Source organism: Vitis riparia, chromosome 5 (assembly GCF_004353265.1).
Source record: "Vitis riparia cultivar Riparia Gloire de Montpellier isolate 1030 chromosome 5, EGFV_Vit.rip_1.0, whole genome shotgun sequence".
NCBI classification, from domain to species: domain Eukaryota; kingdom Viridiplantae; phylum Streptophyta; class Magnoliopsida; order Vitales; family Vitaceae; genus Vitis; species Vitis riparia.
In genome coordinates, this window is record NC_048435.1 from 10,591,354 (window position 1) to 10,611,730 (window position 20,377).

Sequence of the window (20,377 nt, forward strand, 5' to 3'; positions counted from 1 at the left end):
AACGAGATACCCACCAAGAATTAATGACGAATATTCAAGAAACACATCCATTAAGAATAACAATCAAGAATTAGCATGAGATCAATTAAACACACAAACACATCTAGATTGATTAAAACGAGCCAAATTAAATCAAAGCAAACAATAATTTTCAAACGTAGAATTAACTTTATTAATGAAGTAATTTTATATAAAATACTTAAATCGAATAGATGTGTGAAACTAAATCGGAGTAAACTAAGGGCATGAATTTTCAAATATAGAATTGATTTTATTAATGACCTAAAATTATACAAACTCCTAAAATAATTAAAATGAATCAATTTAAACAAAAGGAAACTAAAACAAAATATGAATTCAGGGAATCTAATTTTGAAATAAACTTACATCATTAAAGTGAAATCTAGGCATAAAATGAATTAAACACTAATTAAAGCCAATCTAAACTTAAATTCTTAACACGCGTGATCAATTATTTTAACAAACTAAATTTTACCTTAACCACAAATTAAATTATAAAACTACTTGAGACTAACTTTCTAACCTATAAAATTAAACTCATAATCCAATGGATAAGTTAATGACACAAACAAATAAATACAAATGAAATAAAATATGAATAAAACGAAATATGAACTCAAGGATTTAAATAATATTTTTTTAAAATAAACTTATGTTAGTAAAATAAATTTAAGCTTAACAAACATTTTTATCACTAATCAAGGCAAGTTTAAAATATAATACTTAACACATAAAAATCAATCATTTCAACATACTATAATTTTAACTAAACCCAAAGCCAATTCAAACCACCTTCAATAGATTTTTTTCATTTTTTATTTTAAACTAAATTTTTAACCCATAGGTTTAATCTCATTAATAAATAAATAAATAAGTTACCAAGCATTAGATTAGTAGCAAATAAATAAATAACAACTAATAATTAAATGAATCAAAACTAAATTAAATAAAAATCAAATTATATATATATTTTTTCTTAAAGTAAAACTACATATAAAAAAAATGTATTTTCCGAATTTAATATAATAAATCAAAACTAACCCTAAGCACAATTCCCATGTTGCCATATTAAAATGAAACAAATATATGCCGGCACTAGTAATAAAAGTAAATCCACTTACCTATTATAATAGTAATTCCACTAAAGAAAAATGTCCAAACTTGCATTGTTACATAAACCTAAATAACAATTCTAGTCTTTTAAAACTCATGCTACCATATTCAAAACTAATACGTGCCAGAACTTGTAAAAGTCAAACCACTTACCATTATAATAATATTTCCACTTAAAAAAAATATCCAAACTTGCACTTTACATGAAACATATGCTGCCATACATATATATAAATGACTCACTTATTATTATTTCTTTTTCTTTTTGTCTTAAATTCAAACCACTATATCTTATAACACGTAACATTTCATATATGTAATTAAACTCTTAACGTTCACAATGAAATTCATCAACTTATTCACGAGGGAACAAATAACCTAATAAACTAAAAAAAAGAAACTTCAAAACTTCTGAATTAAATAAAATCAATTAAAAATAAATTCAATGAATTGAGAACATGGATATAACCACATGAGATTAATCAAACTAAATAAAAAATAAAGACTTGAAAACACGGATATAACCACATAAGACTAATCAAACTAAATAAATAAATAAAATAATGACTTGAAAACACGGATATAACCACATAGGATTAATCAAACTAACCAAAAAAAAAAAAAAAAAAAAAAAAGAATTAAAATTTCAAAGCACATAGGCTAAATGGGAATAATTTAAGACTAAATCTAACCACTTGACGGCATGAATATGCTAACATTGGAATAAATTAAATTAAATAAGATTCTAAACAACTATGAATTGAAATGGTTATTCATGAATGAAAACTTAAATAAAATGAATTAACTTACCTTTCTCACACACGCGTGGGCCACCTTCCACCAAAAATGCCAGTAGGGTTTTCAATAATAGTGCCAAGAATGCATGGCAAGATGGCTCCTGCACAATCCCCAATGCACTGCACGTTAATGGAGAGGAATTTCCTTTGACAGCATGCACACTTGTGCGCTTGAAGATGAAGCCGTGAAGATCCGTAGAGTGGTGGAAGCCTTTCCCTTAAAATTCTGGTGCGCTTGTGGTGTCTCTGATGAGAGAAACTGGACCAAAGATTGTCCCCGAAACCCCGTTTTCTTTTCTCCCCTCTTATTTTCCGATTTCCTTCACCTTCCTCTGGAATAAAAAATTTCTTTTTCTTTCTCGGTGCGGCTGCCCCCCACCTTCAGAAAAATCCTTCCGCCTCCTCTTTCTGTTTCAGCCAAAAATAATATTTCTCCTCCTGTGGATCTCCCTACCTCCAGAAAATAATCTCTCCCCTCGTTTATATGACGGCACCTTCCTTCTATATGGCAGCCCCTCTATGGGAAATTTTTATTTTTTCTTTTAATGCGCGTGGATGGCCTCTTCAGTGTGGAAAGTATGACTGCTGATATGGAATGCACCACCACCCGTGTAAGAGGTTTCTGATTTTGTCCTCCCAAAGGATCTCTCATTCAGCCACGATACTTCCTTATACGCTGCATCTTTCCGGATTTGAAAATTATTTAATATGAGGTGGAAGATTCTTACTTTCTCAATTCTATAGTGCTGAAAGATGACTAGTTTATTGGCTGCCCCCTTCTCTTCGATGTGATAGCTGCTCATTTTTAAAGAAAGAAAAGGAAAGAAGCTACAGGCCGTGTTGTGGAGCCCTCCATTCTCCGGAACTGATCATGCGTGTTGTACGCTTTTCTGAAACCTCCTTTAGTATGCCGGTGGAGACCTCTTGTGTTGGCGGCTGTGGAGATCCCACTCTCCAAAGTGGACGGCTCCCCCTCCAAAATCTGTACGCTAGAATCATTTCCTCATTGCTTGGAGAATCGTCTTTACCTTGCTCATAATCTTCCCGAAGAAATCCCATGCAATTTTTCTCCTCATGCAAAACAGAATAAGATAAAATTTAAAAAGGTAAAAGAGAAGAAACTGATAAAAATTATGAGCTTGATAATAAAATATGAGATGATTAAAAAAATGAAGGAGAGATCGAATCATATAATTCCACAATTTAATAAGGGGATCGTATGCGTATTTAAAGTCCGAACGATTCAAGCAATTTTCTATTAAATAAGTATGCAAATAAATAAGTAAAATAAAATAAAATAAAAGTATAAGAAAAATAGAAAGATAAAAATAAATAAATAAACAAACAAAATAAATATAATTATCAAATGCATGCAATAATAATAAGAAGATTGTATAAAAAGTTGAGCCTCAATGAAGTGTTTAAGCAGGCCTAAGGTGAACCTAAGTGTCCTAAAGTGATCGGGATATTGTCTAAGTGACCTAAACATGCCTAAGAACTATCCTAAAAAGGAATGAAAAGCTTAAGTCTAAATCAAAACTGCCAAGGGTCACGATAAAGGAGTTAGGCAATCCCTTAACCAGAGTCTCCGAGGTGACTCAGAAAATGGTAAGTTGTACGAGTAGTAATGGGCCACCAAGGAACTACTGTGGAGCACTGGAAGTGAATTTAAAGACATGTGTTAAAGGGACAAAATTGAGGGTCTACAGACTTCTTGTACTTCTCATTGTCTACTATGTTCCATCTCATTTTTACAATTGGACAATTGATACAATCCTATTGGGTGGCTGCAGATATCCAGAATCCTAGTGTGAGAAAATTGAAACTGCTTACTGTACATACCGTGATTAGATTTAGCATGATAATTTTTTTGTTCTTTAGGTCCCTTTTTGTAGTTGTTTTAGTGGGGCATCAGAATCTATTTTTTCTGCCCTGTTGAGGTCTATTTTCCAACCACCAATGTAGGTTTTTTTTTTTTTTTTTTTTTTGCGAAAGACCCACTACAGATTTGCCCACCGTTCAATGATTCACTGCCGTGTGGTTCCCGACAATAGTGGCCAGCTCCTTGGACTCCCCAGTGAGGTCCCTATTGTTGAAAAAAAAAAAGGCTTTCCCACAAGTGTAAATCAATGGAAGCAATATAAATAGAATAACAGAAAATAAATGATCACACAAGATTTACGTGGTTCCCTCAAATAACTTGAGGTACGTCCACGACAACCGATAGGTCAGTTTCTTCCACTATCACCAAAAGAGTTTACAAAGTAGCCAAAAGGCATAAGCCTTACAAACACACCAAGGTGTAAATCACAAGAGGAAGATACCTCACAAAAGTAAACCAAATCTCCAAGAACAAACCGCAAGAAACCCCAAATATCAAGTGAAGAAACTTTACCCACTTGAAGAACAAACTTTCCGATTGTGTAGCACCAAAAAATGGAGAAGAAGAAGGCTGATTTTTGTTTTGAACCAAAAAAGGTATCCCAAAAGTCTTCTTGCCGACCAAGATAATGAACCAAAGGAAAAGACAAAAGACTTGTAGTCTTTTTTTTTTCCTTGAAGACTTCAAACCAATCTTGAATATGCCAAGAGTCATGTGCTAACCAAGGTGTTGGCCAAAAATAGCAAAACCATATTTAGTAAATTTAAGAGTCCCACAAAGGAGGGAAACCCAACAATTCTCCCCCTCCCGACTTATGTGGAGGATTCGACCATTCCTGCCAATAGTCGACACTTCTCATGCTTGTCCTTAGTCAATGCCTTAGTCAACATATCCGAAGTGTTATCATCAGTGTGAACTTTTTCAAGTTGCAACAACTTATCATTCAAGACATCACGAATCCAATGATATCTAACATCAATGTGTTTCGACCTCGAATGAAATGAAGAATTCTTACTCAAGTGGATTGCACTCTAACTATCATAATGAAGGACATACCTTTCTTGTTTCAAACCCAACTCTTGTAAGAATTTCTTCAACCACAATAATTCTTTGCAGGCTTCTGTAATGGCGATGAACTCAGCTTCTGTGGTGGAGAGAGCAACACATTTCTGTAATCTTGATTGCCATGTCACTGCTCCCCCTGCAAAAGTAATAAAATAACCAGAAGTAGATTTTCGACAATCAACATCACCAGCCATATCAGAATCTGTGAACCCATCAAGAATAGGCTCGCCTTTACCAAAACACAAACTCATCTTTGAAGTGCCCTGAAGATACCTCAAAATCCATTTCATTGCTGCCCAGTGTTCTTTCCCCGGATTAGACAAAAATCGACTAACAACCCCAACTGCATGAGCAATATCCGGTCAAGTACAAACCATGGCATACATCAAAGAACCAATTGCTGAAGCATAGGGAATTTTCTACATCTCATTTTTCTCTTCATCACTTGTAGGACACTGACTTGAGCTAAGTTTGAACTGGCCTACAAGTGGACAATTAACAGGCTTTGCTTTGTCCATATTGAACCTCTCAAGAACCTTTTTAACATAATTCTCTTGAGATAACCAAATCAGCCCATGTGATCTGTCGCGAACAATTCTTATCCCAAGAATTTGCTTTGCTGGACCCAAATCCTTCATGGCAAAGGACTTGCTTAACTCTGACTTCAACTTGCTAATCTTGCTCGTGTCTTGGCCCACAATAAGCATATCATCAACGTAAAGCAAGAGAATAATAAAATTACCATTTGGATATTTCTTCACAAACACACAATGGTCTGAAGTGGTTCTTGAATACCCATGCTCAGTCATGAAAGAATCGAATTTTCTGTACCACTGCCTCGGTGCTTGCTTCAATCCATACAAACTCTTCTTCAATTTGCAAACTAACTGATCATTACCCTTATCTATGAAGCCCTCAGGTTGCTCCATATAAATTTCCTCTTCTAAGTCACCATGCAAAAATGCGGTCTTCACATCAAGCTGCTTAACTTCTAAATTCATACTCGCAGCTATACCAAGCACAGTTCGAATGGAGGACATCTTCACAACTGGTGAGAAGATCTCATCAAAATCAACTCCCTTCCTCTGATCAAAACCTTTCACAACAAGTCATGCCTTGAATCTCGGTTGAGAACTGTTCCCATCATTCTTTCGTCTGAAGACCCATTTATTTTTCAAAATTTTCTTCCCTTTAGGCGGCTTCACCAAATCATAGGTGTGATTCTCATGCAAAGACTTCATTCCCTCTTTCATTGCCTTGAGCCATTCAGTTTTGTTCTCATGCTTCAAGACTTCTTGATAAGTCTCTGGCTCCCCCTGATCTGATATCATCACATACTCATTTGAAGAATATTTTCTGGATGGCTATTTTTCTCTGGTAGATCTCCTCAACGGTGTCTGTGGTAGTGGCTCTTGGGATGACTGTTCCCCCTCAATCTCTGGCTCAACATCATCTTCCGCTGCATCATCATGAGGTGTCTGCACTTCCTCATCAATATCATGAACAACAGGTGGATTAAGAGGATCTAAATCAACAAGATCATTAGTACTAGACTCAGCTGACTCAAGCTTGTCAATGTCTTCAATAGTCTGATCTTCCAAGAAAACAACATCTCTGCTTCTGACAACTTTCTTATCAACTGGATCATACAACCTGTAGCCAAATTCTTCATGCCCATAGCCAATAAATATGCACTGCTTTGCTTTTGGATCAAGCTTGGACCTCTCATCTTTTGGAATATGAACAAAAGCTCTGCAGCCGAATACCCTCAAGTGATCATAGGAGACTTCCTTCCCTGTCCAAACTTTCTCTGGCACATCACCATTCAACAGAACTGAATGAGACAAATTGATAAGATCAACTACTGTCCTCATTGCCTCACCCCAAAAAGATATTGGCAATTTAGAATATGAGAGCAAACATCTGACTCTCTTAAGAATGGTGCGATTCATTCTCTCTGCAACCCTGTTCTATTGAGGTGTCTTTTTTACTGTCTTTTCGTGCCTGATGCCATGATTAGTGCAATACTGATCAAATGGTCTAATATATTCACCACCATTATCCGAGCGGACACATTTCAACTGTCTACTAGTTTCTCTTTCAACCTTGGCCTGAAAATGCTTAAACACATCTAGAACTTGATCTTTAGTTTTCAGTGTATAAGCCCAAACTTTTCTAGAGTGATCATCAATAAAAGTGACAAAGTATAGAGCACCACCAAGTGTCCTAACTTTCAAAGGAACATATACATCAGAATGTGTCAAATCTAGAACATGAGATTTTCTAGATGCAATGTTTCTACGGAATGATATTCTATTTTGTTTACCATGGAAACAATGAACACATGTTTTCAAAGGCGTACCTTTTATTCCCGCTAGAAGCTCTTTCTTGGATAAAACTTGCAATCCTTTCTCACTCATATGTCCAAGCCTTCTATGCCATAAATCGGTGGATGAGTCATTCTCTAAGGTATTCACAACACCCTTGCAGATTTTTGCTTGCACAGTGTAAAGAGAACAAGTCTTTTTTCCTTTTGCTACCACTAGAGAACCTTTGGAGAGCTTCCATTTTCCATCACTGAAATTGTTGTTGTAGCCCTCATCATCTAACTTTCCAACAGAGATTAAATTGAGCTGAATATCCGGTACATGCCTCACATCTCTAAGCAACAATTTGCATCCAGTATTTGTTTCCAAGCAAATGTCACCCATGCCGACAATTTTTGATACATCTTCATTTCCCATACGGACATTCCCAAAATCACCTTGCGAGTAAGAAGTAAAGAAATCAGCTCGCGAAGTAACATGAAATGAAGCTCCAGAATCAATTACCCAATCCGTCTCTTGGCCAATCAAATTAACGCTAACATCATCACGAATAATCATGAGTTCACCATCGGTAACTACAGCTGTATCATTTTGATTTTTCTCTGAATTTTTCTCTTTGTTCTGCTCCTTGAACTTGAGTTTTCTGCACTCCCGCTTCATGTGCCCTTTCTTGTGACAATAATAGCACTCAACATCTTTCTTTGAAATCGAGCTTGAACGACCTCTAGATTTATCATGGTTGTGCGAAGCCTTACTCTTACTCCTGCCTCTCCCCTGGTTTTCTATCACAAGTGCCTCGGAGTGAGAAGAACCTGATGATTTTCTTCTTGTCTCTTCATTCAACAGGCTGCTAGTAACTTGACTCATTGTTACCACTCCATCAGGTGTGGAGTTACTAACTATGACCACCAAAGTTTCCCAGCTTTCAGGAAGTGAACTAAGAAGTAACAAAGCTTGCAACTCATCATCAAAAGTAATTTTCATGGCAGTCAACTGATTCACAATGCTCTTAATCTCATTCAAATGCTCTACAATAGGAGTACCCTCCTTATATTTAGAATTCACAAGCTTTCAAAATAAAAAAGCTTTATTCACGGTCGTCTTTCTATCATAAAGACTCTCCAATTTGGTCCAAAGACCATGTGCTGAATTTTTTGTAGAGACATGATGAAAGACACTATCATCAATCCATTGTCAAATAAAACCGATAGCTTTTTGGTCTAGCTTTTTCCACTCATCATCTTTCATCCCTTCCGGTTTGCCACTATCACCCTCTATGGGTCCATTCAAATCTTTACAAAACAAAAGGTCTTCCATTTTAGTTTTCCAAGTCACCCAATTTGTGCCATTGAAACTAACCATACGCCCAACGTTGCCGTCCATAATTCACACACACAAATATAACGAATCGGAACCGAATTAACCAACAGCTCTGATACCAGATGTTGAAAAAAAATAGGCTTTCCCACAAGTGTAAATCAATGGAAGCAATATAAATAGAATAACAGAAAATAAATGATCACACAAGATTTACGTGGTTCCCTCAAATAACTTGAGGTACATCCACGACGACCGGTAGGTCAGTTTATTCCACTATCACCAAAAGAGTTTACAAAGTGGCCAAAAGGCATAAGCCTTACAAACACACCAAGGTGTAAATCACAAGAGGAAGATACCTCACAAAAGTAAACCAAATCTCCAAGAACAAACCGCAAGAAACCCCAAATATCAAGTGAAGAAACGTTACCCACTTGAAGAACAAACTTTCCGATTGTGTAGCACCAAAAATGGGGAAGAAGAAGGCTGATTTTTGTTTTGAACCAAAAAAGGTATCCCAAAAGTCTTCTTGCTGACCAAGATAATGAACCAAAGGAAAAGACAAAAGACTTGTAGTTTTTTTTTTTTTCCTCGAAGACTTCAAACCAATCTTGAATATGCCAAGAGTCATGTGCTAACCAAGGTGTTGGCCAAAAATAGCAAAACCATATTTAGTAAATTTAAGAGTCCCACAAAGGAGGGAAACCCAACACCAATTTCCCTCTTAATATAATGAATGACAATGAATCATCCGTAATATGTCCAAAATGTTGTAGCTTTGGCTGGTTCAGAGTTTCCCTTGTTTCATTATCCTATATGGATGGATTTCGGGCATCTGGGATTCGTTAGGTTTCAAGGGTAATTGAAACAACAGTCACCACGTAATACATTTTAAAATCAATCGTAAAAGATTAATGAGGAAACTAAATTTCAAAAATCACAAACACATGAATCCAGAATAAAAAAATTAAAAATTAAAAAAAAAAAAAAAACCCAAACACAATCAAAACCCAAATCAAAATCAATACATTTCCAAAACAACAAACCAAAAGAGTAAAGCATAAAAAAGAGGAAAAACACATACGAAACAATCTTCATACCAGCCCTAACCTTATGTAAACCCTATAAAAAATAAAAAATGAAAGGGGACAGTTACCATTGTGCTTCTCTGTTTCAAGCTTAGAAAAGGTTTGATGTCATTGCTAAAGAGTTGGTTGGTGGTGGATTTGAAGCTTCTCTATTTTGGGACTCTCAACGGCTATGGTAATAAGAGACAAAGAAGAGACTTAGGGTTTGGGTATATGAGGTCATCGGTGATAGTGAGGACAAAGTTGCTCTAACAAGGCTTAGGGTAATCAAAGATGGTTGAGAGTAAAGGTTGGGGTGATCAAGATGGCTAATAGCTTTTCAAGGTCTGAGTGTCCATCGATCTGAGATAGATGAGGGTGTGCGTATTCGTAGATGAGGATGGGAGCATTCGTAGATCTTTGGGTGGTATGACGGGTTTGAGAACTTGTGTTTGGCACAAATTTCTTAAAATTATATACAATTTTTTAGAACATGACACTTTTAAAAAGCGATAAGGAAAGAATTATTTAATGATGCTTAAATAAAGTGCCATGATATCTAAGAATTCTATAATAAATGATGTTCATAAAAAACGTCATTGAATAGAAGCTTCGTTACTCCCCCACAAAGCGCTATTACTAATCGAGCCGTCAAAAGGCACCAAGATGTGTTACCACTTATGCTAAATATTGACGCTTTTAAAAAGCGTCAAGGAAGAAATCGTCATTATACATATTTTTTGTAGTAGTGAATACAACCCTCTAAAACTCTAAAATTCAGATCCTAAAGTCACTTGACCTAATCCTTACCAAAGATCACTCACTATAAATAACACCTTCTTATATTTCTTTTTCTTTTTTTTTTTGCATGAATATGTCACCTCATAACACCTTCTCCTCTTGAATTTGATTCCTTGTTCTTAATTTGACATTCTTTTTCCCTTTTAGATTTGAAAAAAAAAAAATCAAATGGAATAGCAAATTAAAAAATGGTGTGAATTCAACTTGATAAGAGTTAATCAAAATTGGAAATTTGCTTGTAATATCTAACTTGCCTTAATGAATAAGGATGTATGGGTTAATCAATCAAGCTTTAGGCCCTTGAATAATCATCTCAACTTTCACTTTCAATTGCTTGAGATATTTCATTTGGATATCAATCAAACCCAAGGTTGAGACATTAAATTGTACGTGTGTTAGTTTTTATAATAAACTAGTTTCACAAAATGGTTGATGCTTCAAAAGTGATAACTTAGTTAACAAATGCAATGCCATAATTTTATAGGGTTTTCAAGACATTCTTGACGAATAATTTCCCAATCCATCTGTTGTATTAAATCATGCATGTCTAGCATGTTTTTTGAAATGGTTAAGAGGCATCTATCATGTAGAGTTGTTATTCCATACTCTGCATAAGGACCCAATATTCTTGACACATAATTTTTGTCGTTCCCTTTGAAAAAACATGCAACATCCAAAAATATCCCCTTGTCTACATCATCGAGTCCATCAAAACTTATTCTAAGTACATTGTGAATTTCCATGTGGGGTATTGTTTTTAGCTTACACAATGCACTTTCCCATTCACTTGTTGTCTTTCCAAAAAGAGACCCACTTAAAACTTTAAGTGCTAATGGAAGGCCACTAGCATAATCTATGATATTGTATGAGAGGTTTTTATAAACTTCTTTGGGAAGATTATGTTGAGAGGCCCACAAACTAAAGACTTCAATAGCTTCTTTCTTATTTAATTTTGAAACCTCGTATGATATATCTACTCCATATTGAGCAAGCACTTGTTTGTCTCTAGATGTAATGATGATTGTACTTTTTGCCTCAAACCAATCCTTCTTTCTCTTCAACCAGATATTCAACTCGTCTACATTGTCAAAAATAACAAGAACTCTATTGGAGCTGAGACACCTCTTTATCATACTAATTCCTTCATCAATATTGTTTACTTTAAAAATTTTCCCCTTTAGGATACCATGAAGAAGTTCTTGTTGTAATTGAAGTATATCACCTTTGGATCTCTCTCTGATATTTTTAAGAAAGCTACTACCATCATATTGATATGAGATCTCATTATAAATAGCCTTAGCATTGATATTTTTGGAGTGAGTATGCATTGAGTGCATGGGAATTAAGACTTTTTGAAGAATAAACACAAAAAAAAAAAAAAACAAGCAAAAATATAAATTGAAACTCAGGAAATCGAGGGAGATGCATGGGAATCTTTGTAGTAAGTGAGCATGGAATTTAAAGGGATTATGCAATCACTGTGCCTTATAGCAAAATAGGATATTGATTAAAAGGATTTAAAAATTGCACATAAAATCCCTAAAGAAATATTCAATGAAAATTGAAGATTGCACATGTAACCTCCTTTTGATATGTTATTAGTTTTTACTCACTTTTATCCAAAAGTGTTTGATGTGAGATTGAAATTAAAAAATTAGTTAAGGGGATTTTTGTCCAAAAGAAGTTATATTTCATATTTTTGAAAAATGAAAGTCATTCTTCCGAATTTGCATTTTCAATATTCCATTTAAACAGATAACCCATTTCTACACAAGAGGTGAAGAGAAGCATACTTACTGGTCATCCACATAGATTAGCTGCTTTTCTCAAGGCAATCTCGGGCTTTTTTAACTTTTGCGGCAATTTTAAAAAATTATAATTAAAAAATGGTAGTTTTGAAAATATTGATAGATTTACGGCAGTTTTGACCACGTGGAAGGTGTCTTTTGAAGAGACACCTTCCACAATTTTCAAAATCATGAAAGAATTGAATTTAAGCTAAAAGTGTCTCTTGAAGAGATACTTTCTACAATTCCAGAAAATTTGATTTATATTAAAGGTGTCTCTTGAAAAAACACTCTCCACGTGGCAAAAAATCCAATATGCATTAAAGGTGTCTCTTGAAGAGACACTTTCCACAATTTGAAAATTTTGAATGTCCTATGAATTTGATTTTAAAGCTAAAGATGTCTCTTGAAGAGACACCTTCTAATTTTCCTAAAAATTTTAAATTATACCAAAGGTGTCTCTTGAAGAGACACCTTGTGTCCCTTCTATAATTCTTAAAAATTTTAATTTATACCAAAGGTGTCTTTTGAAGAGACATCTTCTAGAATTCCAAAAAAATAGATTTATACTAAATGTGTCTTTTGGAAAGACACTTTACACAATTTCACAAAATCCAATATGTATTTTATTTGTGGAAATGATTTTAAAGCTAAAGATGTCTCTCTTTAATGTATGAAAATTGTGGAAGGTGTCTCTTCAAGAGACACTTTCAGTATAAACCCAGTTTTTTTTAAATAATAGAAGGTGTCTCTTCAAGAGACACCTTCGATATAATTCCATTTTTTGGGAATTGTGAAATGTGTCTCTTGATACCTTCCACAATTTTAAAAATATTGGGTTTATACTGAAAGTACTTGTTCAAAAGACACTTTCCACAATTTCCATTCAAACAGTGGAAAATTTTGAATTTATGCTGAAGGTATCTCTTCAAGAGACACCTTCCATAATTACAAAAAAATGAAATTATATTCGGATGCCTTTCATAATTTTTAAAAAGTTGGGTTTATACTGAAAGTCTCTTGAAGAGACACTTTCAACAATTTTTCAGTGAAAATTTCGAATTTTGAAAAGGGACATTCTACAATTCCCAAAAAATAAAATTATACTAAAGGTGTCTCTTCAAGAGACACTTTCCACAATTTTCATTATTTGTTAAAAAATTTCGCTTTATACTGAAAGTGTCTCTTTAAGAGACACTTTCCACAATTTCCATACACAGTAGAAAATTTTGAATTTATGCTGAAGGTGTCTCTTTTCCATAAAAGAAAAAAAAAATTATATCTCTTAATTAGTATTACCTACTGTACAACCAAATGTTTAAAGTTTATCACCTGTATACATTATAATTAGTATTTTGACATTCAATCCAAAACCAATGAAAACAAGTAAACCAATAGAGAATAACAGCACCTTTCCAAAATAGTAACAATACTATTTTGTGTAAAATAAGTCCAAAATAGATAGAATACTGTAGAACTTATGTTAATAAAAAGTTAGTTAATCCAAAATATAACAAGTAAAAACATACATCTTGAGTATTTGTCCAAAATAATGATATGCAAAATACTAATAGTATCCAAAATATAAGTCATATGTAGTAACATCCTCAATGTGTACCGCACGAAGGAGCCTTCCTCTTCCATAGTGGACGTCTATGATGTGCATGCTCCACTATTGGCTCTATGGGGCTAACATGTAACCCTCCATGAGCTCCACGACCATGTCTCCTACCACGTCCTCGACCATGTCCTCAACCACGATTAGTCTCTTGTCCTTGTTGATCATCATTTGCTATATGAACTAACTCCTCATGAACCAATGTAGCCTCTATCGATGGTGGTGATGATGCAACAAGTGGTACTACAGGTGGAGTGGATGGCACCTCCATAGGTGTAATAGGAGTCTCCTGAACAAGTGGCAGATTAATGTCAATCGATGGTGCATCTCTAAGAACAGATGTATGCCTAGTCCCTCTCATATGAGCCCCTTGCCCTCTAGTCCGTACACCTCCTGATTGAGTAATGGGTGATATCAGCTGTTGATGAGGTGGTGGACTACTCCTCGTATGAGGCCCTCCTCCCCTAGTCCGTACACCTCTTGATCGAGTGATGGATGATATCTGCTGCTGATGAGGTGGTGGACTACTCCTAGTATGAGGCCCTCCCCTTCTAGTCCGTACACCTTCTGATCGAGTAATGGATGATGTCGGCTGCTGATGAGGTGGACTAATGTCAGTCGATGGTCGCACTCAGGCAACAACTGGTGTATGCCTAATCTCCCTCGTACGAGGCCCTCATCGTGTAGGTCGTACATCTCTTGATGGAGGCTGGAGCTGTGTAGTAGCATCAACACTAAATGGAGCATCTAAGCGATCCATCTCATGTATGGCCTCTAATACAGTAGTACATAGCCTACGAATGCGAAAATCATCTGGAGGTACAATATCATATATCTGGTGTATGCTGGTAGTCTGTAAGTTAAATAAGAGTTAAATTAAATTCTTATAAAAATAAAATAAACTTTAATAAAAAGATAGAACATGAAAATTACCAATAGCTCGTGGAAGGACCCAGTCCGAGTAAGAAACCGAATAGTAATGGAGCGATACCACACCATGTATGGATCATGATACCCTAATGAACCTATAGCTATATCGCCTCTAGCAATATGCTCACGCCTAGAGCTCCAACGTCGAATGTAGTCTCCATGTTGAGTAGTCCAATCAACATCATGTCTACCTCTCAAATCACATTTGTGTAAGATTGACTCATTATCACATGGTTGAGGAATCCCTTGACGAAAACCAAACTGCCGCAATACTCGATCAGGTCTATGCCATTCAATTATGTGGAAACATATCAAAGGTGAGATAGTGCACCATATATCTTTCCCAGCAGTACAATAATCAGGAAGACCAACATTCATGTCATCAACATAAGGCTGCCATATAATCTGTACCCAAGAAACGTTAGATATAATCAGTGGTTTAGAATTTGTTTAGAGAAACAAGTATAAGAAATGAATCACACTTTTATCACCTGATCTGCTGTAAGTCGATCAAGATGGTGCCTATACTGAGCTAAGACGTGCATGCTAATCGAAGTAGTCCGAAACTATTTTAAATAAAAAATTAATTATAACTATTTTATAATTGAATGAAAAATTTTCATTTAATTGATTAGTAAAAATATATCATAATTTTATTCATAGTGTTTTTACTATTATTAATATATTAAAATTTTATATATTTATCATCATATAATATATCATAATTTTTTAATATTAAATAGATTTTAAAATTAAACATGTTATAATCACATTTCACATTATTATAATCAAATAATATTTTATATCATTTAATAGTCAATGTACACTTATCAAATTTATAGTTTTTATGCATACAAAATTGAACTTTTTTTTTGCCACTGTTGGGGGATTCAAACCCCCAACAAAAGGTTCAACATGTATCCCAGCTCTACTAGGACAAACTTGTCCCATGATAAATGATATGCACTAAAAAAATATATATCAAAAGTTAGGATATAAATACAATATTAAAAAAACACTTTAAATAACAAATTAATTATAACTATTTAATAATTGAATGAAAAATTTTCAATTAATAAAAATATATCATAATTTTATTCATCGTATTAACTGATTCCGTTTACCTTGGAGTTTAGTCTAATTTTCACTATATCCGTATGGATATCAATCTAACCAGATAAAAACAAATTCAATCTTATCCAAACCTAAACCGTATCATGAATACCCACACCACTTTATTCCTTCAACTGGACAACCAAGGATTCGTATAGAAATAAAAATAAAAAATGAATAAATTATTAAACAAGACAACCAAGGATTCGTAGAGAAATAAAAATAAAAAATGAATAAATTATTAAACAAGACAACCAAGGATTCATATGGAAATAAAAATATTTCTTCAACTGATGTATGTGGATTGCCTATTAAAGATCAAGGATTCATATAGAAATAAAAATATTTCTTCAACTGATGTATGTGGATTGCCTATTAAAGATCAACATACCTTCTTGCAATAGTTGAGAGCAATGAAATAAATAAAAATATTTCTTATTTGTTTTTAATTTTAACAAATAAAAAGATAGTATTTTTTATTTTTTATTTTAACAAATAAAAAGTGAAGAATCTCCTTGAATTTAAATTTGAATTTCAATTTGAATTTCAATTTCAATTTAAATTATTGCAGGTACTAATCTAATCAGGTTATTATATTTTTATTTTGTTGCAACCCCCGTTTGATTCCCAAGTTTTTGCAATCCCCGTTTGATTCCCAAGAAAATCCATCCCCCATTTGCTTTTCGAGAAAATTCATCCTCCTTTGATTTCAGAGAAAGTCCATGCAAAACCCCCTAAAAAAAAACAAAAAAAATGCTTTTTTTTTTAGCTCCGTGCTTTCTAGATCTGTTCTAGGGGTCTCTTTGCTTTTGTGCCATTGGATTTAAATTTCACAAACCCTAAATCTACGATTTTTGAGCCACGCTGAAAAACACAACCTTTCCCCTCAAATCATGATCACCTTTCCTTGTAAATCATGATCAGATTACCAAATAGCTTATGTTTTTTTATATAAAAAAAAAAAAAAAAAAAAAAAAATTGGATAGATTTTGTATCCTGTGCGCGGGCTGGACTGATAGGAAATATTGGGAATTTTTTTTTTTTCAACTTTCCCACACTTTCTTGGCAACCAAACAGAATCACAACAAGCCGAACCACAAAAAAAATTAAAACTTTCTCCATTATTTTTAGTCTACTCAGTTTCATTGTAAAAAAAAAACGAAAACTTTATTTTTTTTTTACAACTTTCCCACACTTTCTCGGTGACCAAACACAACCACACCACCAAATATAACCACAAAACTTACAGAAAACACCGGGGGCAATGGTTTCTCATATCTGCACTTTACTTCCTTCTTATTGGTGTTGAGGCAAGGATCTCCACCCCATGATCAGCGTGCGGGATAATGGGTTTTCGGGCAGAGGAGTTTTGATACAGAGAAGAAAAACGGGAAGGGAAATGGAAAGGAGGGAATGGGTTTTCATATCCCATCATACGTGTTATCCTACGTGTTCAAAAGTGCCGTAGAATTGGAATTATTTTCCAAACTATGGTATTTTAAATATTATTTTTTCTAATAGCAGTATATTTATCAAGAATCCAGGCAATCCCCCACTTTTGTACCATCTCCTTCTTTTCTTGATTTGCATCTCTTTCATGGTAGGCAAGTGCGTCTCCGAAACTTCCCCTTTGGTTTCGTACATCAGATGGATCCACATGGTAGAAAATTGGTAGAACCACTGATTCCTTTTGGCTCTTGCGTTCAATGATCTTTATAAGTTCATTTAAACACCATCTGGAGTAAGCATAATTTTTTGAGAAAATAATAATAAAAATCATCGATTCTTCTATAGCTCTTAAGAGATCAGATGCAATATCTCCCCCTTTCTCAAGTTCTTCATCATCTTTGAAAGAATGAATCCCATATGCAGTCAAAGTGGTATACAGATGATCAGTGAAATTTTTACGAGTGTCACCACCTCTAAAACTCAAGAACACATCATAATTACGAGAAATAGAAGTAGCAGAAGAGGCTCTACGGGTGCTGGAAGAAGCCATTTTTGGATGGCTTGAACCAAAATTACAAGGGAGTTTGGAATCCAAGAAAATCAGAGAGAGGGTCCTTGGATGCTCAATGACTATTGGCTCCAAACCTCTTCACCATGAACAAAAATCCAAGCTGGGAGGGAGGTTCAGCTAAAAAGGCTCATCTGCAATCATAAAAGAAAAAAAAAACATATATGAAGCCTCTTTGACAAATTTCTTTGTATATAAATTCTAAGAGAAACTCACACATATTTTACCTTTTGGTTGGGGAAGATCCTTTCTCCATTCCCTTTGTGTTGGAGACTGCATTAAGAGATGCAGAGAAGATGGTGGGGAAGGTGTTGAAGAAGAGGCGGTGGGTAGCAGAGGTCTCGTTGACTAGTGGATGGAATCGAGGTAAGGAATTCAAATATTTTGAAATGAAATTTCATGGAAGGTGTTGTTTTTAGTTTTTGTTTCCACAATATTGGTGCGGCAGCTAGAGGACATAATTATGATGATGAGAAATCCCTATTTAAGACTAAAAAGTAATGCTTTTCTTTTTAATTAATCATATACTTAATTTTTGTCCTTCCATTTCATATTCTAATTGTAATTTGTTTTATTTTTTGTCTCTTGTATTTTGATAATATTATTTTTTTTATAGATATCGATTGGAAAATTTTATCATCTTTTTATGAAATTTATTAGATTTTTTTTATTAAAAATATAGATTTTTATTAAAAATATTGATTTTTATAAATATATTAGTAAATCGGTTTTATATATATATATCATAATATAACGTGAAAAATATTAATGAAACAAAAAACAATTAAAAATTATATAAATGTCTATAACAATTCTAAGAAATGAATAGAAAAAATAATAAAAAATATTTTGATGTTGTTTTATTAAAAAATTAATATATATATATATATATATATATATATATATGATATAATTTATAATATTTAATAATAATATTTAGAATTTAAAAGTAAATTTTATATAAATGTATCTAATTCGAATGTATCTCATGACTAAAAGGAATGATGATAATTAAAATTAATTTATTTGTAATAATTTTATTTATATGCATAAAAAAACATATATTATATTTATAAATATGAACATATAAAAATGAGAATCTTAATATAATATACATAAATAAATATTGTATATATAAGTCAAACATAACAATATAATATTAACAAAGTTAGGTTGGTGGCGTGCTGCTCTCACTCTATGCCTGAGGTCATGGGTTTAAATAATTTATTTTTGAACCATCGGCCAGCCGTAGCACTTAAAGTTTAAATCTTTTCTTAAAGGTAAAAGGTGGAACGCCACATGACATCGAACCTCGTAGATCATTTGGCAGGTAGCGAAGTTTGAATGCGCATGGTGGGCTGGGCCGACGTGGGCCGAGATATTTCCGATACTTTCCATCCTTTATCATACCCAATAAATTATGAATAAAATATGCACGCAAAAACCTCCCATATAAAATTTTAGAGAAAAGATTTCCTTGCATTTCCAACCATTTAATTATTTTTAAATACACCTTTGAGAAAAGGGGTTTGCCCTGACAACCCAGGCAGGAATTCCTTCTTGTAGGTGTGCTTGCCGCTTGCCGCTTGCCGCTTATCTCAACCCGAACAACCCCAGAGCACAGTTAGACCAACCAGCACTAACACATTTAACATTCATTCCAGAGCCTCCTTATTTGCTCTCAAATCATTCCAAAGATGATGTTATATAAGGAATTTCTTAAAAAAGTGCTTGTGAAAGTTATATCAAATTTATAATTCATTTATATATTAAAAAAATCATCTCCTTTTCTTTAATTTTTATCCTTTTATCATTCTTGCAAATGATTGAAGTTAGTGCAATTATCCTTTGTCTGATACCAATAAGAATTTAAAAATCTCTTAACTTGAAGATATTGAAAGGATTTTTTTCTCTTTTTTTGAAAGGATTTCATTAAATTTGGCAAGATAAGGAATTTTTTTCCTTGTCTTTGTTTTTCTCCCTTTGAATGATTCACTTACATGTTATGGGTTGGTTTCTATGAAACTTTTTCTTAAAGAAAAATATTATTTTTAATTGGTAAATATATCTTTCTCTTGTTATTATAGAAACTCTCTTTTTAAAAAATTGTTTAGTTTCTACTATTGTTTTTAAAAGAATCTCTTTCAAATGGAGGAAAACCAATTAATGGTTATTTTAAATAAGTATTATAAACTTCTAGAAAGGAGATGTAGCATTCAAAAATCAACAAAATTAAAATCCTTATTTTTTCTTTTTTTTTTCTCCTTTCAACATTCAACAACCAATCTTCTTACTTTCAGTGTTTCTCTTATAAGTTAAAGGTCTTTGATGACTATATTTTGCATTTTATTTTTTGTTTTTCTCCTTTCAACATTCAACAATCAATTAATCTTCTCTCTTAGTGACTGTCTTGAACTTTGATGACAAGGGCATTCTAAGAAATTTGCTTGAAGGCGCACTACCATCCAAAGTTTAATAAACCAAGGCAAATTGCATGAAAATATTTCATATCATTACTTGAA

At 33.6% G+C, this 20,377-nt stretch overlaps 1 protein-coding gene across 1 annotated transcript; it reads right to left on the bottom strand.

Moving 5' to 3' along the window:
- Nucleotides 1-10,845: 10,845 nt before the first annotated feature.
- On the bottom strand, nt 10,846-11,718 carry LOC117915150 (disease resistance protein RUN1-like). The gene has a single exon (XM_034830727.1). It carries the CDS (start codon nt 11,716-11,718, stop codon nt 10,846-10,848), a length of 873 nt encoding a protein of 290 aa, XP_034686618.1.
- Between the last annotated feature and the right edge of the window lie 8,659 nt (nt 11,719-20,377).